Genomic DNA, 18,043 nt, shown 5'->3' with positions numbered 1-18,043 from the left:
TCATTTGTTCTCCAGGGGAAGTTCCCATAGGTACCGACCCTACACTGTAGCTCCTACTAAAATGCTTAGAACCTGACCCAGAAGGCTCGAAGCCCATGCTCCTGAGACTAAAGCCTTAAGTTCCTAATACACCAGAAATCACTGTGTTTACTGAACAGACCCTAATACTAGCGTTTGCCAGTGAACATCAGTGAGAGCCCAGAACATCCGCTGACCCTGTGTTTAACAAGGGCTCAGAGTATAAAGAGAGGAGTTTGGCACTGTGCTTTTATGGGAAACTGTCAAAAGCACAGCAGATCCGGGGACAGTAGAGCCATGGGAATCAGAGCTGGTGCACAGCCAGCTATCCGTGCACAGAACTGGACGCAGCGCCGCGTGTAGGGAAGGGGCTGTGAGGCAAGTTCCTAAGAGCTTAACCAAGCTTCTCCCATTTTCAGCGAGCTGAGGCTGAGGCTGGGGCTGGGGCTGGGGCTGGGGCTGGGGCTGGGGCTGGGGCTGGGGCTGGGGCTGGGGCTGGGGCTGGGGCTGGGGCTGGGGCTGGGGCTGAGGGTTGGGCATCATGACTAACTGAAGAAAAAAAATTAAAGAAGAGACCCCGAAGGGACAGAACTTAAAGCTCACACTTTTAATTTTCTTAGAAGGGGGGAAAAACAAAAGCCTTAAATAGAGTGGGAAAACTTGAAGATGTAGGAAACAAATAGCACATGTCAGCTGATCAGCCTTTAGGACATGCTGCTCTCAGAGTGGCAAATGGCTCTAACCTCCTGTAATGGGACCCAATGCCCTTTTCTGGTGTCTGAAGACAGCGATGGTGTACTCACATAAAATAAAAAAATAAATCTTGAAAGAAAAACAAACAAACACACACCACCACCACGAAAACAAGTTATAAAATGTAAGGGATGCACTCCACAGGGCAGCAGCAGTTTCTACCTTCTGGCAATGTAGTATGGTAGACCACGGGACTCCAGGGACTGGATAGCTGATCCACATGCAGTCGGACAGCAAATTCATACTTGGTGTTTGGTTCTAGTCCTTGAACCAGCATGTGGGTTTCTGATCTGTGGTGAAGATTAAGGCGGTTATTAACACCAGTAACATATTTCCAATAGTCGCTGCATCAAGTCACGTGAAGGAAGTACAGTTTTCAGAACTGAATGGACAATGGGAATGGATTAGATTATCAGCTTTGAAATGAGTGTTCTCAGCTGAAGCCCACACCGAGCCCAGGTCAGTAAGAAGCACGAGCAGCCACAGCCTTGAAGGAAAACCCCACAAAGATGAGCTACGTACGTTTGCAGGTAGAGAACCAGAGAGGCATTCTGCAGGCCAACAGGGTTACAGCGGATGGTGTAGTTAATGACTTGGGCGGTGGTGAACGCAGGCCTCCTCCAATGCAGGAAGATGGAAGAGGAGGTATTAGCCTTCGCGTAGAGATGGTGGGGTGGCGGTGGTGGAGGGACCATGCGATCACGGACGGCTATTGAGAAATGCATCATGAATTTACTGTGAGGATTATTTCTGCAGATAAGATCAGCGGAACAGAAAAGGAGAGGACTCTACTGTAGGCGGATCTGAGGGCTTTCTCCCACCAGTCTCTTAGTGGTCCATCCCCAACTCACTCAAATTAACAAACTCCTGTGTGAGTAGCCTAAGAGACCAAATGTTTACCTGATTATTGAAAAACAATATCTCTAGATAGTCATGGTAGCACAGGGCTTTAATCCCACCACTGGGATGGCAGAGGCATGAAGATCTCTGAGTTTGAGGCCAGCCTGGTCTACATAGTGAGTTCCAGAAAAGCCAGAGCTACACAGCAAGAGCCTGTCTTGAAAAACAAAACAAAAACAGTCCTGTGTGGTGGCAGATGCCTTTAATTGCAGAAGGCTGAGGCAGGTGGATCTTTGAGTTCAAGGCCAGCCTAGTCTTCATAACAAGTTCCAGGACAGCCAGGGCCACACAGTGAGACCTGGTCTCAAAAAATAAAATAATCAAAAAAAAAAAAAAAAAAAAAAAGAATAAGAAAAAAGAAAAAGAAAAAGAAAAAGCTACCAGCCCACCCCCCAAAAAAATCCCCAGTAACAACAACAAACCAGACTGCAAAGCAAGGTGCCAGTTAGTCAAAGGCAGAGAAAGCCAGAGCTATAAGTGCAACATACAGATGCCATTAGAAACACGGGCGTCAGGGGAAAGGCAGACAAATGGGATTCAATGTGCAGGTAACCCATGTGGTTTCCTGTTAATGTCTAGCATACTCCTGCTTGTAAGCAGAAAGTACTTAGAATTTAAACACCCCACTTTTACTGAGTCTCCACTCATTCGAGACAGGCCCAGCAGCTTAAAGGATATAAAGAATTTGCCGCCCCCCCCCCCCCCAACCCAGTCCTCAAGTAGTAGGGAAACTGAATTTCAAAGAAGGGGTTGGTTGGTGGGTGGGTGGGTAGGTCTGTGTGAGCCACAACAAAAAGGCTGTCACTCACACACGCATCCGGGAGTGCTGACGGTCTGGTCGGCCTGGTAGCCGTCTTCCATGTTATTGTAAGCCAGGAGCCTCACGTGGTATTTTCTTCTGGGGTCTAGAATGGAAACCATCAGCAGTAATTCAGAGCAGCCCTCTGGCTGTGAGCAGAAAGCTCAGCAGAAGTGCAGGTTTGGGATGCACACCCCTCAAAGGCGGGGCAGTGCTCAGAACAATGAGCCCTTCTTTCCCCATCCCAAAGCTCTTCCTGCGGACTATCTGCAGTGACAGGGACACTGGGACTAATTATCCTTAAAGTTAATGCCTTCAACCCAATTTCAAACTACCACAAACACTCCTCTTCAAGTAACCAAATTTACACTAAAGTTTTTTATCTTTATTTTCCTTTAAAAAATTTAAATTGCATTTCATTTCTTCATTCTGTATGTTCGTATGTCCATGTGTGGGCATGTTTCCATACACACACACACACACACACACACACTTGGACAACTTTGAGAGTCAGGGTCTCTCCTGCTACTCGGGGTTCTGGAAATCCATTTTATCAGGCTTGGTGACAAGCCACTCTACCTGCTGAGACATCTCATCAGCCTTATTTATTTGCATTCATTATGTACCCCAGGTTAGATTAATTCCCCACACAGTCCAGGCTGGCTTGGAGTTCTATTCTGTCCTGCCTCAGTTTCTCCTCCATCATGGGTCCCCAAAAGTTATTTTATGCAGGTAAGTTTTGATGAGGAGATTTTATTATACACGAGAGAAGCATTTCTTCCCTCAGAGTTAGAACAAATTAGAACAAATGCCCTTCTGTAGAACCTCTAAGTGTTTCTAAATGAGTCTCCTCCAAGAAACCTTCATTTTCCAAATATAATTCAAGAGAGGTGAGCTGGGGCACCCTCTACTGGTGTTGGGCAGCTATCACAACATTAAAATGAAACCCATCCCATGCAGTTTTTTCAATGTACATGAATAATTGTCATTTTTCCTTAAGCAAATGAAACACATTTGCTTAAGATAGAGGATAGTTGAAAAATTCACAGTTATTCTAGAGCACACACATATACATATATTTAAAAAATAAATCTTCAAAATGACTCCCTAGTGAATTCAAGCACTTAAAACTTGAATAAGAAACACATTTCTGAAATTCAGACGTAATTTTTAAGATTTTACATATCTACTGATACATATATTTTATAATTTAGAAACTGATGAATACACATTATATTAAAATACATTTTAAAAGACACCCTGGGGGCAAGCAAGAAGGTTTAATGGGTAAGGAGCTTGCTGCCAAGCTTGACTACTTGAATTCAATCCCTATGATCCTCAGGACAGAAAGCATCGCCTCAAAAAAGAAAACATCTCTGTAAGTTCAAGGCCAGCCTGCTCTACATTGGAAGTTCTAGGAAAGCTGAAACTACAGAAAGACCTTGTCTCCAAAAAACCAGAAAACAACAAAAGAAAACAAAAATAAAATCACAACAAAAATACCCAATCAAATAACCAAAAGATGCAAAAAGAATCTCCTTTAAAACAAACAACTCCCACGTAGGTGCCCTCTAGTCCCCTCTTACAATAAGACTGCGAATCTATGGTAAAGCACAAGGCTTCTGGGTTTTCATAAATACAACTGAGAATTATTAGGCAAACGCATACATGTTCCTTCATTTAAAAAGTGTCTGTTACAAACTATTTCAAAATAGAACACACATACACACCCCAAAACTTCCAGTTATCAAGCAACTATTGTATAAAGTCCTTATGAGAAAACACAGAACACTTAGATTTCATGACCCAAATAATTTCCAGCACTCAGCACCAAAACTCAAAGGTTTGGATTCAGGTTAGTGACTATTTAATTAGAATATATATTCTTCTTTCTTTCTGCCTATTGTTGAACCCATCAATCAACTGAATTCCAGGTTTCACCTGCAGAGGCTCTCACGAATTGAGCATGCAATGCTGGGTCTCTGGGAACATCTGCTGATCGCAGACTGCCACACTCAGGATGGAGTAGACCCAGAAAAGGAAAGATGAGGCAAACCTGTCTCAGAGGTCCACATGGTACAGCCATTCTTACAGAACACTGACTCGGGGGCTGTGAGAATTTGTGAAGCGCTCATTTCTCTGGGATGGTTGCTGTGTGTGTACTTGAACACAAGTGTGCAGGCGATGTACACAGCTAAGTGTCTGCGCTGAGTTATGTGGCCAAAAGTCAACACGGGGTGTCATCTGGACTTAACTTCCCCACGTTATTTTCTGAGGGAGTGTGTCTCACGGACCTAGAGCTTACTGATTCGGCTAGGATGGCTGGTCAGTGAGTGGCAGGAGCCCACTCCCGGCTTCCTTGTGGGTGCTAGGGATCCCAATTCAGGCCATCACGATTGCATGGTAAACACTTTACCAACGGAGTCGCATGGCACAGTCCGGTAACCCCAATGCTGGGAAGGCAAAGACAAGATCCCTGAGGCCAGTCTATCCAGTCCGTGAATTCCTGCTTCAGCGAGAGGCCCAGCCTCAAAACACAAAGTGAAAAGCAACAGAGGAAGACAGCCTCTGCCTCCACACACAGAGACTCACACAGACCCACACACAGCCCTGCTGGAGTTAAGTATGGCCGCATACAGAGGGCTTGGTTTATGACACTCAGTAAACTTAGGCAAGGTGATTTGAGGGGAAACAGCCGAGTGAAGAAAGCAGCCACAGGACAGGGTGGGCTTTCTCGGGAACGCAGGAAGAGGGGGAGGGGGGGCACAGAAAGAACACACCAAGCACATCTTTTTATTTCTTTAATTTTATTTTGAGTTATGGAGGAGAGTCTCCCTATGTTGGTCAGGATGGCCTTGAACTCACCATCTTAGCCTCCGTCTTCCAAAGAGTTGAGATTACAGGCATGAGTCACCCTAATGGTACAAAAGCATTTGCTTCAGAGGGCTCTAGAGAGATGACTCAATGGTTAAGCAAGCTTTCTGCTCTTCAGAGACGTTCATTTCCTAGCACCCACATAAAGGTGGCTCATAAGCAGTGCTATATAACACCAGGTCTGCTGGGCGTGGTGGTGCACACCTTTAGCCCCAGAGGATCTCTAAATTCAAGGTCAGTCTGACCTTACAAAGCAAGTTCCTGGACAGCCAAGGCTACACAGAGAAACCCTTTCTCAGAAACAAAAACATGGGGCTGATGAGATGGCTCAGCGGGTAAGAGCACCGACTGCTCTTCAAAGGTCCCGAGTTCAAATCCCAGCAACCACATGGTGGCTCACAACCATCTATAACAAAAATCTGATGCCCTCTTCTGGAGTGTCTGAAGACAGCTACAGTGCACACACATAATAAATAAATAAATAAATAAATAAATCTTTAAAAAAAAAAAGAAAAACAAAAAGTTCTCCACCTCTATGGAATCTGACTCCCTCTTATAGCCTCCACAGGTACATGCATACATACACATGGCAGACATACACACACAGAGGTACATAAAAATAAAATTAAATATCTTTTTTAAATCTGCTTCAAAAATTGGAAATGTATAAAAATAATGGGTCGGGGTGAAAAACGCAAATAATTTAATATAAATTTAATTCTAAATGTTTTTAATTTAAAAAAAAGTGTGTGTGTGTGTGTGTGTGTGTATGAGCATGTGTATGTGTACCTACATGCACCAGAGAGTACAGGTAGAGGCCAGAGAACAACTTTGTGGAATTAGTGCTGTCCTTCTACCGTCATGGAGATTCTGCTCAAGGTCTGCTCTCCAGGTTTGGATGGAAAGCCCCTTTATGCTTTGAGCCATGTTACTGGCCCCCTAAACATTTTGGTTAATAATGGTTCAACACTGAGGTACCAGCTTGCAGGAGGGTGACTGTGGTCTAGCCACAGTGGCCTAGCCAAACGAATTTGCTTCATCTTTTCTAAGGAGTCAAGCTCTAAGCACAGGGTCCTGGCCTGCTGCTGAGGTAGAATCCCGTGTCTTTCCTCTGTTGGCTCTGGGCCTTGATTTTGACTACCTTCCTTCCTGTTTCACTCTCTCCACAAGCTCATCTATTTAGACTATTAGTCACAGGAGGGCAAAGTGAGGACCAGGGGCCTGGCTGGCTGACCAAGAGCTCCTGGGTGTCAGGTAGACAGTGACAGAATACCTGTCAAAAGTCAGGGGTTGTCTCAGACTTGAGGGTTAAAAAAACAATCTTGCTTTTACTTTGACCCTTTACTATGTCTTTTTATCTATGCACATGTGTGTGTTTCTGTATGTGTATGTCAGGTGCCGTTAGAGGCTGGAAGTGGGTGTCAGATCCCTGAGAACTGTTGTCATCAGCATTTGTGAACCTCCCGACATGGGTACTTGGAACCAAACAGGAGCTCCCTGGAAGAACAGCAGGCTCTCTTCAATGGCTCTTCTCCAGCCCTTGCTTTTCCTTAAGACATTTTTGTTGCATTTTATGTTTTATTCTGTATACATATGTACATATGTATAGGTGCACACATGCCATGGTGAACAGACAGGAGATGAGTCTCTTCTATCACGTGGGTTCTGGGCATCAAACTCAGGGTGTCAGTCTTCACGGCAGATGCTTTAACCACTGAGCCATCCTGCCAGCCTCTGCTTTTATGCTGAATACACCAGAGGAGATACTAATAAAAACCAACGTTCTGCTAGATGTAGTGGTGCACACTTCCAATCCCAGCTCTCAGGAGGCAGAGGCAAACAGACCTCTGTGAGCTGGAGAGCCCGCTCTACAAGGCACATTCCATGCCAGCCAGGATAGTGAGGTGAAATATGGATAGTGAGACCATGACCAAACTGAAACAAAATATCCACAAACATTCTATATGAGTTACTAGTTATATAGATCTAGGCAAGTTCCTCTATTTCTAAGCCTTATTTATTTCCACTTGGAAGATGGAGATACAAGGGGACATTATAAGTGTATTAAGTGAATAGCCTTTTAGGCACTCTGCACAGCCCTGGGAATTGATAAACATACAAGCCTGCAATTGCTGCTAGGTGACAGAAGCTTCGAGAAAGAGAGAAGGTGGCCCCTGCACTGCAAACTGAAAGGGGGGGGGGGAGCACAAAGCCTCAGCTCGGTTCATAACAAATCACTTTTTGAGGTGTTTAAAGATTGAAGACAGCTGTTTATATAAAGCAGGCCTAGAGCCCACCAGGAAATTAGCGGTGAGCAAGTCCTCCAGTTGAGCTCAGCTCACTGTCCTCATTACCATTCCCTGGCCTGCAGGTAAGGGCTCCCAGCTGTGTGTCTGACATGCAGCTAAGAGTGAAGGGTATCAGGAAGAGCGTGTGGCCTTCCCGAGACTCCCAAATGAATCATGGGAGCTCTCATTTAACAGCCCCAAAGATAATAAACACTTTGGAAAACAAGTCAATAAATGTCTTCCTAGTCAAGACGTGGTGGCGCATGCCTTTAATCCCAGCACTTGGGAGGCAGAGGCAGAGGCAGAGGCAGAGGCAGAGGCAGAGGCAGAGGCAGAGGCAGAGGCAGAGGCAGAGGCAGAGGCAGAGGCAGAGGCAGAGGCAGAGGCAGAGGCAGAGGCAGAGGCAGAGGCAGAGGCAGAGGCAGAGGCAGAGGCAGAGGCAGAGGCAGAGGCAGGTGGATTTCTAAGTTCGAGGCCAGCCTGGTCTACAAAGTGAGTTCCAGGACAGCCAGGGCTATACAGAGAAACCCTTTCTCGGAAAACTAACTAACTAACTAAATAAATAAATAATGATAAATAAAATAAATGTCTTCCCAACTAAAGAAAGAACAGTAAAGTATTTCCTAAGAGTGAAATATGGAAGCGCTTGAGGGCTAGCCCTAGAAACAGCAAGCAGATGGACCCCAAGATTAATCCAATCTGTTAGCTATGTCCAGATTTTAGACTTAGTTATTACACTCAAGTTAGAACAAGAAAAACAGAGGCCAATAAATTGCTGGTTTCTGCAATGCCAAAATCGTCATAAGCCGTACTCAGCGGAGACAGTTCCACCTTAACGGCATATAAGACTTAACAATAAGGAGGGCCAACCGCATCTCTTTTCCTCGTTAATTTTTATTTTATTTTTATTCCTGTGTCTGAGTATGAGTACGAGCAGATGTGTGCAGGGATCCTTGGAAGCCATCAGTGGATGTTAGCTCTCTTAGAGCTGGAGTTACATGATGGTAAAGCATGCAGTGTGAGTCCTAGCTGCTGAACTGTCTCTCTGGAACCACAACTGTATCTTTATGAAAGATCTTACATTATCTGTTGAAGATGCGGGTATCACACGGTCATTTTTCACTGCAGCGTGTCCCTGAGGGTCACAACAACTAAAATGCTTGCCTTCCTCCAGTTTTACTAGAAAACCCTGCAATTTTCTCATTGTACCACTAGATGGCATGTGTGATCGAGAGTCGACCAGGGGAGTGACGTATGCTCTGTACTGGAATGGGAGGGACTCGGACATCAACAGATTTTAACAGGTCAGTGAAAGAAGGTCCAACTAAAGTCAGTTGCTGAGTAAATTTCACCAAACCACAGTCTGGATTAACTGCCAAGCAGTAGAAAGAAAGGCTGAGGGCCAGAGAGATTGCTGTTCTTTCAGAGAACCTGAGTTTTGTACCCAACACCCACATTGGCAGTTCACAATCACCTGTAACTCCAGCTCCAGGGATCCAATCCCTCCTCTCTCTCTCTCTCTCTCTCTCTCTCTCTCTCTCTCTCTCTCTCTCTCTCTCTCTCTCTCTCTCTCTCTCTCTCTCTCCCTTCCTTACTTTTTTTTGTCTTTGCAGTCACCTGTACATGTGTGTATATACACATATCACACACACACACACACAGAGGAGTCCAGGAGACTCTAGAATACGCCTATTTAAATTTGGTTCATGGCATCACCTATAAAGTAGGGAATTAAAGGATATAAACTGTAAAGTATTCAGAAAAACACCTGAGACTTGTGCTTGCTGCTAAGCAACAAACATGTGGGAGAGAGCAACAGCTTGGGCACAGGGGATTCAGGTTTCAGGCTATAATGACTCTGTGGCTATGAGAGTCATTGTTTCCTCATTGGAACTGTCTGCAAGGTTAGAACACCAGCTAATAAGGAATTGTGACAACAGTAAAAATAGGTGCCGTGCAAGAAGGGTCTAACTGAGGCAAAGTGGTGTGTGAAAGCTTGGACAGTATTCACAAGTGGGAACGATCAGTTCTAATTCAGAGTAAGCAGGCATCATAGAGGTGGTATTTGAGAAGCTGCCCTTGGAAGCCCTGGGAAGCAGAGGTCCAGGCCAGGAGATGGGTATGGACCAGCAATCATGAGGCCAAGTTTGCAGCAGCGGGGTTACGTGTGAGGTGGTCACATACAACGGTCAGGCTGGGGACAGATTGGGGAGAGTGGAGAGCAGCCAGGCTGGGCACTGCAAACTACTGTAAATACACACAAGGCAGCTGGCTAAATGGGCTTGTTGAGAAGAAGCACTGAGAGGCAGCAAGAGGTAACCTGGGGTTACCCCAGGGTAACCAATACAAATGGAAGAGGGTCTGAGTGGCAAAGGGCTGCTGACTTTCAACCTCTAGGCTTTGGACCATTTTATAAACCCAGTGGCCAACGACCACATCTGAAAGGTCAGATAACAAAATGACCAAGAGTGTTCAAGTGAGGAGAACCCAGAAACCCCAGGAATGGGCTTCTTACACATGGAGTGATTTCAGGGATGAACCCCCTTCTCTCTCTCTCTCCTGGTTTTAGATTAGGTTATCTCTGAAAGGGGTCATCCCCTCTGAATAAAAGTGACATTAGTATAATCCTTTAAGGCGATCAAATACATCCTGGAAAAGCAACAGAAGTCAGAAACTAAAATAGCATGTTAGGTTGCTTTCTGTTGTTGTGATAAAACACGGATCAAAAGCCACCCAGGGAGGAAAGGGCTTACTTCAGGTTACAGCTGATAGTCAGGCCATCATAAAAGGAACTCAAGGCAGGAACTGATGCCAAGATGGGGAGGAGGTTTGCTCCCCAAGGCTTGCTTTCTGATGCTATCAAGACAGGCCTGCCTAGGCATGGCACCTCCCACAGTGGGCTGTGCCCTTCCATATCAATCACCAACCAAAAAGAGAAAACAGAAAAATCGTAAAGCAGCAGCAACAGGGCCTTCTCCTCTCAGATGACTCTGGCTTGTGTCGAGTCGAAACAAACACACAAACACCTAACTAGCAAAATAGTAAGGAGTAAAATACTTTAAGGAGAAAACATTTAGCCGGGCGTGGTGGTGCACGCCTTTAATCTCAGCACACAGGAGGCAGAGGCAGGCAAATTTCTGAGTTCGAGGTCAGTCTGGTCTACAGAGTGAGTTCCAGGACAGCCAGGGCTACACAGAGAAACCCTGTCTCGAGCCCCCTCCCACCCATACCAAAAAAGGAGAAAACATTTGAGCCATGCACTGAGGACAGGGACCAGGCCAGGCTAGGCCACACAATTGATACCTTGTCTCAAGAGAAAAAACAAAATAAAAAAAATGACCTTTTGTTTGTTCCTTTTTTGTTTGTTTGTTTGTTTTAAAAGAAAGTATTTCTCTGGGTTGCCCTGGCTGTCCTGGAACTCTCTTTGTAGACTAAGCTGGCCTCGAGCTCACAGAGATCCCCCTGCCCTCGCCTCCTGATTGCTGGGATGAAAAATGTGCACCCCCCTACCCCCCCACGGCTAGCCATCCAATAAACAGTTTTTAACAGCTCCAGTTGTGTGTGTTCTGACCCCTGGGTCTGCTTTTGCACTTTACGTAAACCTACTACATGTAACAGGCTGACTTAGTAAGAAGTTTTCACTCTGTATTTCTCCCAAACGCCACCAAGTGCTCGGCAGCGATGGACAAAGACGGTGACAGTCCTGACAGGCATGGAGCTCAAACGGCACAGTGCAGTAAGGCCAACAATCCTTTGGCTTGCATCCTGGAAAACCCACACCAGAAAACAATTATTTACGAAGCCCTGGGCTGTGGACCAAAGACACAGATAAGCCAGGGTTATGAAGCCAGCCTTTGTTTCCTGCGGTGGCTGCTTGTTCACGAGGCCCCGGGATCTTCCAGGAGAGCCGGACCAGAGCCAGAGGTCAGGGTTTGATAAAATTAGGGGAAAACCTGAGGTCAAGACCATGAAAAAAACCTCACAGGAGCGGAGCAGCCTCTCAAATTTATATCTAAGGTGCAGAGTTTGAATTGCCATTTTTCTATGGAAAACTCCCAGGCGGTGGGAAAAGTGGCCCCTCTCCCCCCACATCAAAGGAAGAGGAGGTAACCTCTAGACTTGAGCCGCATCCGATGTTAATCTTCAATTAACAAACCAGATCTCACTGGAGTGGCCCCATGAAGCACCCTCAAGAAAATAGTGTTGTTTTAAAAATCACCATGTGTTGCTTTAAGTTATTTAGTTCTTAGTCAGGGATTTTTCATTTCTGGTGGTTGGGTTAGGTGTGTACAAATGTGTTTGATAATGAGAGTGTGAAACCCCCAATGTGAGACTTCACAGCCTTAGCATGGCTGTTTTAACCATACAGAAGGTGACTTCAATATATAGTTCTGAGGTCTGATTAATTTAGGTGTGTGGCTTTGTATTTGTAAGAGATTTTTATTTAAACAAAGCACGCGAGTGTCAGGTAAGGTGTTTAGTAAGAAAACAGTGCTGTTTTAAAACTCACTACGTGATGCATTGCCTTATTTACTCAAAGGGCCACCAGAGAAAGCCTGCTGATAGCAGCCACAATATGCTGCCATGAAGACAGCTTCAGAGCCTCAGAGAGGCAAGCCAGAATATGTTCCTGAAGGTAAGTGCACTCTCAAACTCTGCTGGCCTGAGGTCAGTTCCTGTAAAGATACTAAAAGAGGACACGGGAAGGGAGTTAGGAAGGTGAGAGGCTCTGCGGGGTGAGGCCCAGCACCCCACCGAATGTCCACTTTTAATTTAATCTTTTGTGTGGCCAGGTCTTGCAACAAGCCTGCTCAGGCCCATTGTTCCCCAGCAACCCCGACCAGAGCTCTCCTTGGTCTGGCCAGCCAGGGTGACTGCACTGCCCTGGAGCCTGTCCCTCCCAAACAATACCCCCCATATAATTATTCAGAGAGGAGGCCGGCAGTAGGGGTTGCTGTGACACCTGGGTCGTGGCCTCTGACACAGAATCTGGGGCCAACCCAAGTCTGGTCCAGCAGGCAGAGAGGCAGGAAAAATGCTAAGGGGGATGGGTGGGAACGGAAGGCGGAGAGCAGCTCTGGGCGTGAAGACACCACACTTAAGCATAGCACAGAAAGCCTAAATCTCATTTCAGCAGTGGGCTGGCCTCAAGTTTCCCAAGTGACTGGGGTTTTCTTGCTAGGGAGACATTATTGGAGGAGTGGGTTTCTTGTTCTTTTTGCTTCTTTTTTTTTTAAAGCATTTTTTTAGGGGTTATGCAAATATAACGGGTTTCTTTATCTTTCACACATACCTGTACCATGGTTCTAAGTTCCCGTCTGTATCATTACACAGCAGATCTTTTTAGGATCCATTCTTATATGACCAACACGCTTATTAGAATGGGAAAAAATTCAGAGCCTCAGCTGTTTTTGTTCCAGTGTGCTAGTGTGCTGAATTAAAGTCAGGTTCTAGCGGAGAATGCCAATCGTGCTTTAAGCTTAGATTAAAAATTCACCCCCTTTTACTTACAAGCTGATTTTCTGTACGCCTGTTTATCATGAATGGTTTTCACTTTGTCGGACTTGTAAACAAACTTCACTTTTACTTGACTGAAGATGCCAAAATGTTACAAAACTATTCTGTGAGGCTGTGGAGTGTGTAAGTTCCCAACCTAGGCTTTCCTGTAAGCCAAAGGGAGGGTATTTGTCTAAACCTGAAAAGCCTTGGGTCCTTTTGTTTGGCCTCCTGAAGGGCCTTAACACAAACACCTCTATCCCTGCCAGTGACAATACCCCCTCTCTTAGTGAGTGCAGGATAATTGAAGGGAAAATCCTTTCCATTTTAGAATCAACTTCCTATCAAAATAAGCATATACTACTGCCAATCTCTACCACAAAAAACCTCCTCATCGAAGCCGTGACTGACTGCTAGAAACCCAGAGAGAGGCAGCAGGCTTTCTCAATTAATACTGTGTATGCAACATGTCGATCATGTTATTTCTCTTTGGATCATATATTTTTACTTTTACATGTCAGATCCCATTCGCGAGGCATGATTAATCAAAAGTTTAGGGAGTAGAGCTCCTTGCTTGGGCCCTGCTGGAAGAGAACCTGACTCACTCACACACTGAAAACCTAACCTAAAAGTGACATAACCCACCCCCTCCCCCCTTTAAGTTCAGATCTTATGTGCTTGTCTAAAGAGACACCTTTTCTGTGGGTCAGCATGACAGAGAGGCAGTCCAGAGGTCCTGTTTTGTAAGTTTAGTCTTCCACGATGCCATCATCAAACAGAGAGAAGAGGAAGGTTGTTAACTTCCTACGGATAGGGGTAAAAAGGCTCCAAAAGAATCTGTCACCCCCTTCTGGCTTCTGGGCACGAGGCACATACATGGTCACAGACATAGATGCTGGCAAAACACTCAGTCTAACTGTCCCCAAATTTATGACAGTTTATATTTGAACAGTACTAGTGAGGTTGTGCCATGTATAAGTTCCCAAATAAGCTAAGAGTAAAAGAAGGCAGATGTGGTCGGGCAATCCCTCAACGCACGTACTAGGGAGGTAAAGCTAGGCAGAGCTCCCTAGAGTTTGAGGCCAGCTTGGTTTATACAGTGAGTTCCAGGCAAGCCTGGACTGCAGAGTGAAACCCTGCCTAACAAAACAAACAGAAACAAGTAAACTAAATGGATGGTTCATTCTAAATAAATCTCAATTCTAACACAAGAGAGTAAGTTAGCATATCTAATAAGACAATCAGAGGCTATTGAATTTACAAGTGAGGTTTGTTAAGAGAGCAAAGGAATAAAGTTCTTTGGTCATGTTAGTGTTTTCATCGAGAGCTCCGAAACCCCAAGAGGAGGCTGCGAGCCTCGCACACTACTGTACCTACCTCACATTTGTTTAAGTAGCTGCCCTGTCTGCTTCACACACATCAGTTCCTTACAAACAATATTTTTATAGACTGGCAGAGGAAGCCTATTCATGATAGCCAAACTTCCCCCGAAGCCATGAAATAAATTTCCTCCCAGGACTAACAGTTCCCCACCTCCCAGTCATGGACTCGCCATGGCATTTTGACCCTTGTGTGAAGCAACGTGAAAATATCATCCATCACTCTCCGAGCCACAGGGACTTGGGTGGAGGGGCACAGATGCATTGCAAAAACATCTGTGGCTTGATAACCATCCCTCAACATGCAGCCCTCGGTGGTTCAAAGCATGCGTACAGGGTGGGAGAGACGGAGGGCGAAAGCCTGAAACCACACTTGGGTTTCTTCCCAAGTGGGAAGCGCACTGTTGAAAGTGCAGCCTCATCAATCATGAAGTTAAACCCCTCACTGCTCACGTACGCCTCCTCAGAAGAAGTCAGGAGAAGTCACCAGGCACAGGCTTACAACTTACTTACACTCGCTGCAGGCACTACTGGGAAATCGACTTTAATGTTAGCACTTAACAAGAGAGTCCTTTCTCGAAAGCAAAAACTTGTATTCGCTATAAGTGGTGCATGCAAATTCTATTCAAATCACCAATCCTTCAGATAATTGAAAACAATGAAGCCCTTTGGGATAGCAGAAGTGGTGTGTGTGTGTGTATTCTGATTTTCAAGTTTATTTATTTCGTGACTGTATGTGTCAGGATGAAGATGCTATAGCACATGTGTGGAGATGAGAAGATAACATCTGGTAACCCCTTCTCTCCTTTTACCCACTGGGTGCCAGGATTCAAACCCAGGTCATCAGGCTGGGATAGCAAGTACCTCTACTCACTTAGCCACCTCCTGGCCCTGGGGTTATTTTTAATTTAAGACAAAAATGCAGGGGCGAGAGCACTTGCCTAAGGACCTGAGTTTGCATCCCACATAAAAAGCTGAACATGGGCTTGTGCTCCTCTGACCCCAGTGTTGTGGAACACGGAGACAGGCAGATCACTGGGTGCTAGCTCCAGATTCAGTGAGAGATCCTGTCTCAAGTCTTGAAGGGATATAAGGTAAAGAATACCAGAACAGGAGACCTGATATCCTCCTCTGATGTGGGTGCATGCATGCACATATACCTCACATGGACCACACAGTCTCACTCACCCACACACATTCACACACATTAGTTCTCAGTGAGTCCACTGAAGACGGGTGTGTAAAATGCACACACACAAATGTGACTCAAAGATTTGTTTTGTGTTTATTTATGTGTATGAGTGTGTCCTTATGTGTGTGTCCGCATGGGTGCTCTTGGAAGTCAGGGGGGTTCTAGATGCCCTGGATCTGGAGTTATCCTGGAGGTGGAGTTACTGGTGAGTATGAGAAGTCTGATACAGTTGCTGGGAACTGAACCCAGGCCCTCTAGGAGGCCAGAAAGCATTCTTAACCACTCAGCAGTTTTCTCTAGCCCCAAAAATTATAATGTAAAAAATTCAAAAATATTTTCATTATTATTTCCTTTTCATTTTTATATGTATGTGCGTGTATGTTTATGAGTATCAGGTAAGGACTGTAGAGATAAGGAGTAGGGGTCAGATCCCCTGGTACTGAAGTCACAAGAGTTTTGAACAGCCATGTGGGTGCTGGGAATAGAACCTGGGTCATCCTCCGCAAGAACAAGTGTTCTTAACTTCTGGGTTATCTTTCCAGCCCTGTGAAAACACGGCTTATGGCTTGGGAGTAGAGCTCAGTGGGAATGCTCACCCAACAGACATGGGGCCCTGGGTTTGTTCCCCAGAACCTCCCACTTCCCCACAAATTTAGTATTTTTCCTTATGATCATTTGTACAATTCGGATAAAAAAGAAAATATTCCTGATATCAGGATCTAAAGCTAAGCACTGTTTTGTTTTTTCTGGTTTTTTGTTTGTTTGGTTGTTTGTTTTCAAGACAGGGTTTCTCTGTGTAGCCCTGGCTGTCCTGAAACTCATTCTGTAGACCAGGCTGGCCTCGAACTCAGAAATCTGCCTGCCTCTGCCTCCCAAGTGCTGGGATTAAAGGCGTGTGGGCACCACTTCCCAGCTCTAAGCACTATTTTTAACTCCACTTACTATTCACTATATTTAGGTTTTTAAAAATTGTACTTTATAATCTGCTTTTTTTATTCACTAAATACTGTGAACTATGCAGGCCATTAAATGTTTTAATTATATTATATTTTTAACAATTTAAAAACATTTTTATGTGATGGGTGTTTTGCCTACATGAATGTTTTGCGCTGCATGCATGCAGTACCCATGGATGACAGAAGAGGGACCTGGATTTACAGGCAGCTGTGAGTTGCCCGGTGCTGGGAACTGAACCCACATCCTCTGGAAGAACAGGCAGTGCTCTTCACTGTCAGCTCTCTTTCCACCCATCCCCCCACCCCATTAAATATTTTTCTAAAACCTTCTTCTCCGTGTCCACACTCACTCAAATTGTCTGATAGACTGTAGCTTACATTTTAATTTCATTGTATCATGTCTATTTATTTGCATGTGTGTTTATGCGCCATGATGAGAGGACAACGTAAGACTTGGTTTTCTTCTACCAGTGGATCCCAGGATGAAACTCAGTATCCAGGCTTAGCAGCAAGTGCCGTTACCCACTGAGCCATGTCACCAGCCTGACCACAGCTTATTTGGGGGGTTATAACAGCACAGGGGATATTCTTGCACATGACTCCACTTCCAATGCTGGTGGCTACTAAAGCAAGGTCTGGGTAAAAGTATGCATATAATAAGCCCCCTCTATTTTTGTGCTACCCAAATGGTCCCTAAAAAGCCATTCATTCATTTTCTGCCCCCACCTTTATCATGAATATCGAAAGCTTACCAATTCCTGGCCCTCATTTCACTGATTTGTATATTATGTTATTGTATACCATTGTATATTTTATTGTATCATTTCACTCTGTCTTATATAAAAGAAGAATGAGGGAGTGGGGAGATGGCTTAGTCAGTAAGTGCCTGCCATGTCAGCACAGGATCTGAGCTAGATACTCAGCTCTCAGGTGAAAGGCAGGCAAGGTGGCAATCCCAGCATAGGGAACCAGCATGGGGCAGGGGCAGAGAAAGGAGACCTCCTGAAGCTTGCTGGCTACCCAGCCTTGTCTAACCAAGGCGCCCCAAGATTGGGGGGTGGGGGAAGGCCCTGTCTTAAAAAAGAAAGTGGAGACACCTTATGTCATATGAAAGGTACCTATGTCAACCTTTGGCCTTTACATTCATGTGCAAGCACACACATGTGCACACACACACACATGTTCACACACACATTTACATAGGGTAGGGGCAGAGTGATTATATAAATGTAGAATGACGATGGTTAGACATATTTACACATCCTCCCCAAGAAGAATTATGACCTACAATAACCGGGTGAAGTGTGCTTCCTGTATTTTGCATAGCTTCAAATGTGATGGCCATCCTAGCATGCTTTGAAAGCAAGCTGCCACTGCCAAGGGTAGTC

General features: G+C 45.1%; 1 protein-coding gene across 1 annotated transcript in view; it reads right to left on the bottom strand.

Moving 5' to 3' along the window:
• The window catches only part of Prtg (protogenin), a 99,714-nt gene that overhangs the window by 15,772 nt on the left and 65,899 nt on the right, over positions 1–18,043 (bottom strand). The window contains exons 12-14 of the mRNA XM_021172159.2: positions 2,481–2,576; positions 1,294–1,480; positions 934–1,061 (exon numbers count right to left, since the gene is read on the bottom strand). Coding sequence (XP_021027818.1) covers positions 934–1,061; positions 1,294–1,480; positions 2,481–2,576 — 411 coding nt within the window. The remainder of the gene's footprint in view (positions 1–933; positions 1,062–1,293; positions 1,481–2,480; positions 2,577–18,043) is intronic.

This window comes from Mus caroli, unplaced genomic scaffold (genome assembly GCF_978045245.1).
Source record: "Mus caroli unplaced genomic scaffold, Mus_caroli_1 scaffold_11, whole genome shotgun sequence".
In the NCBI taxonomy this organism is placed as follows: Eukaryota; Metazoa; Chordata; class Mammalia; order Rodentia; family Muridae; genus Mus; species Mus caroli.
Note: the sequence above shows the minus strand (reverse complement) of the source record. Positions and strands in the feature narration are given on the sequence as shown.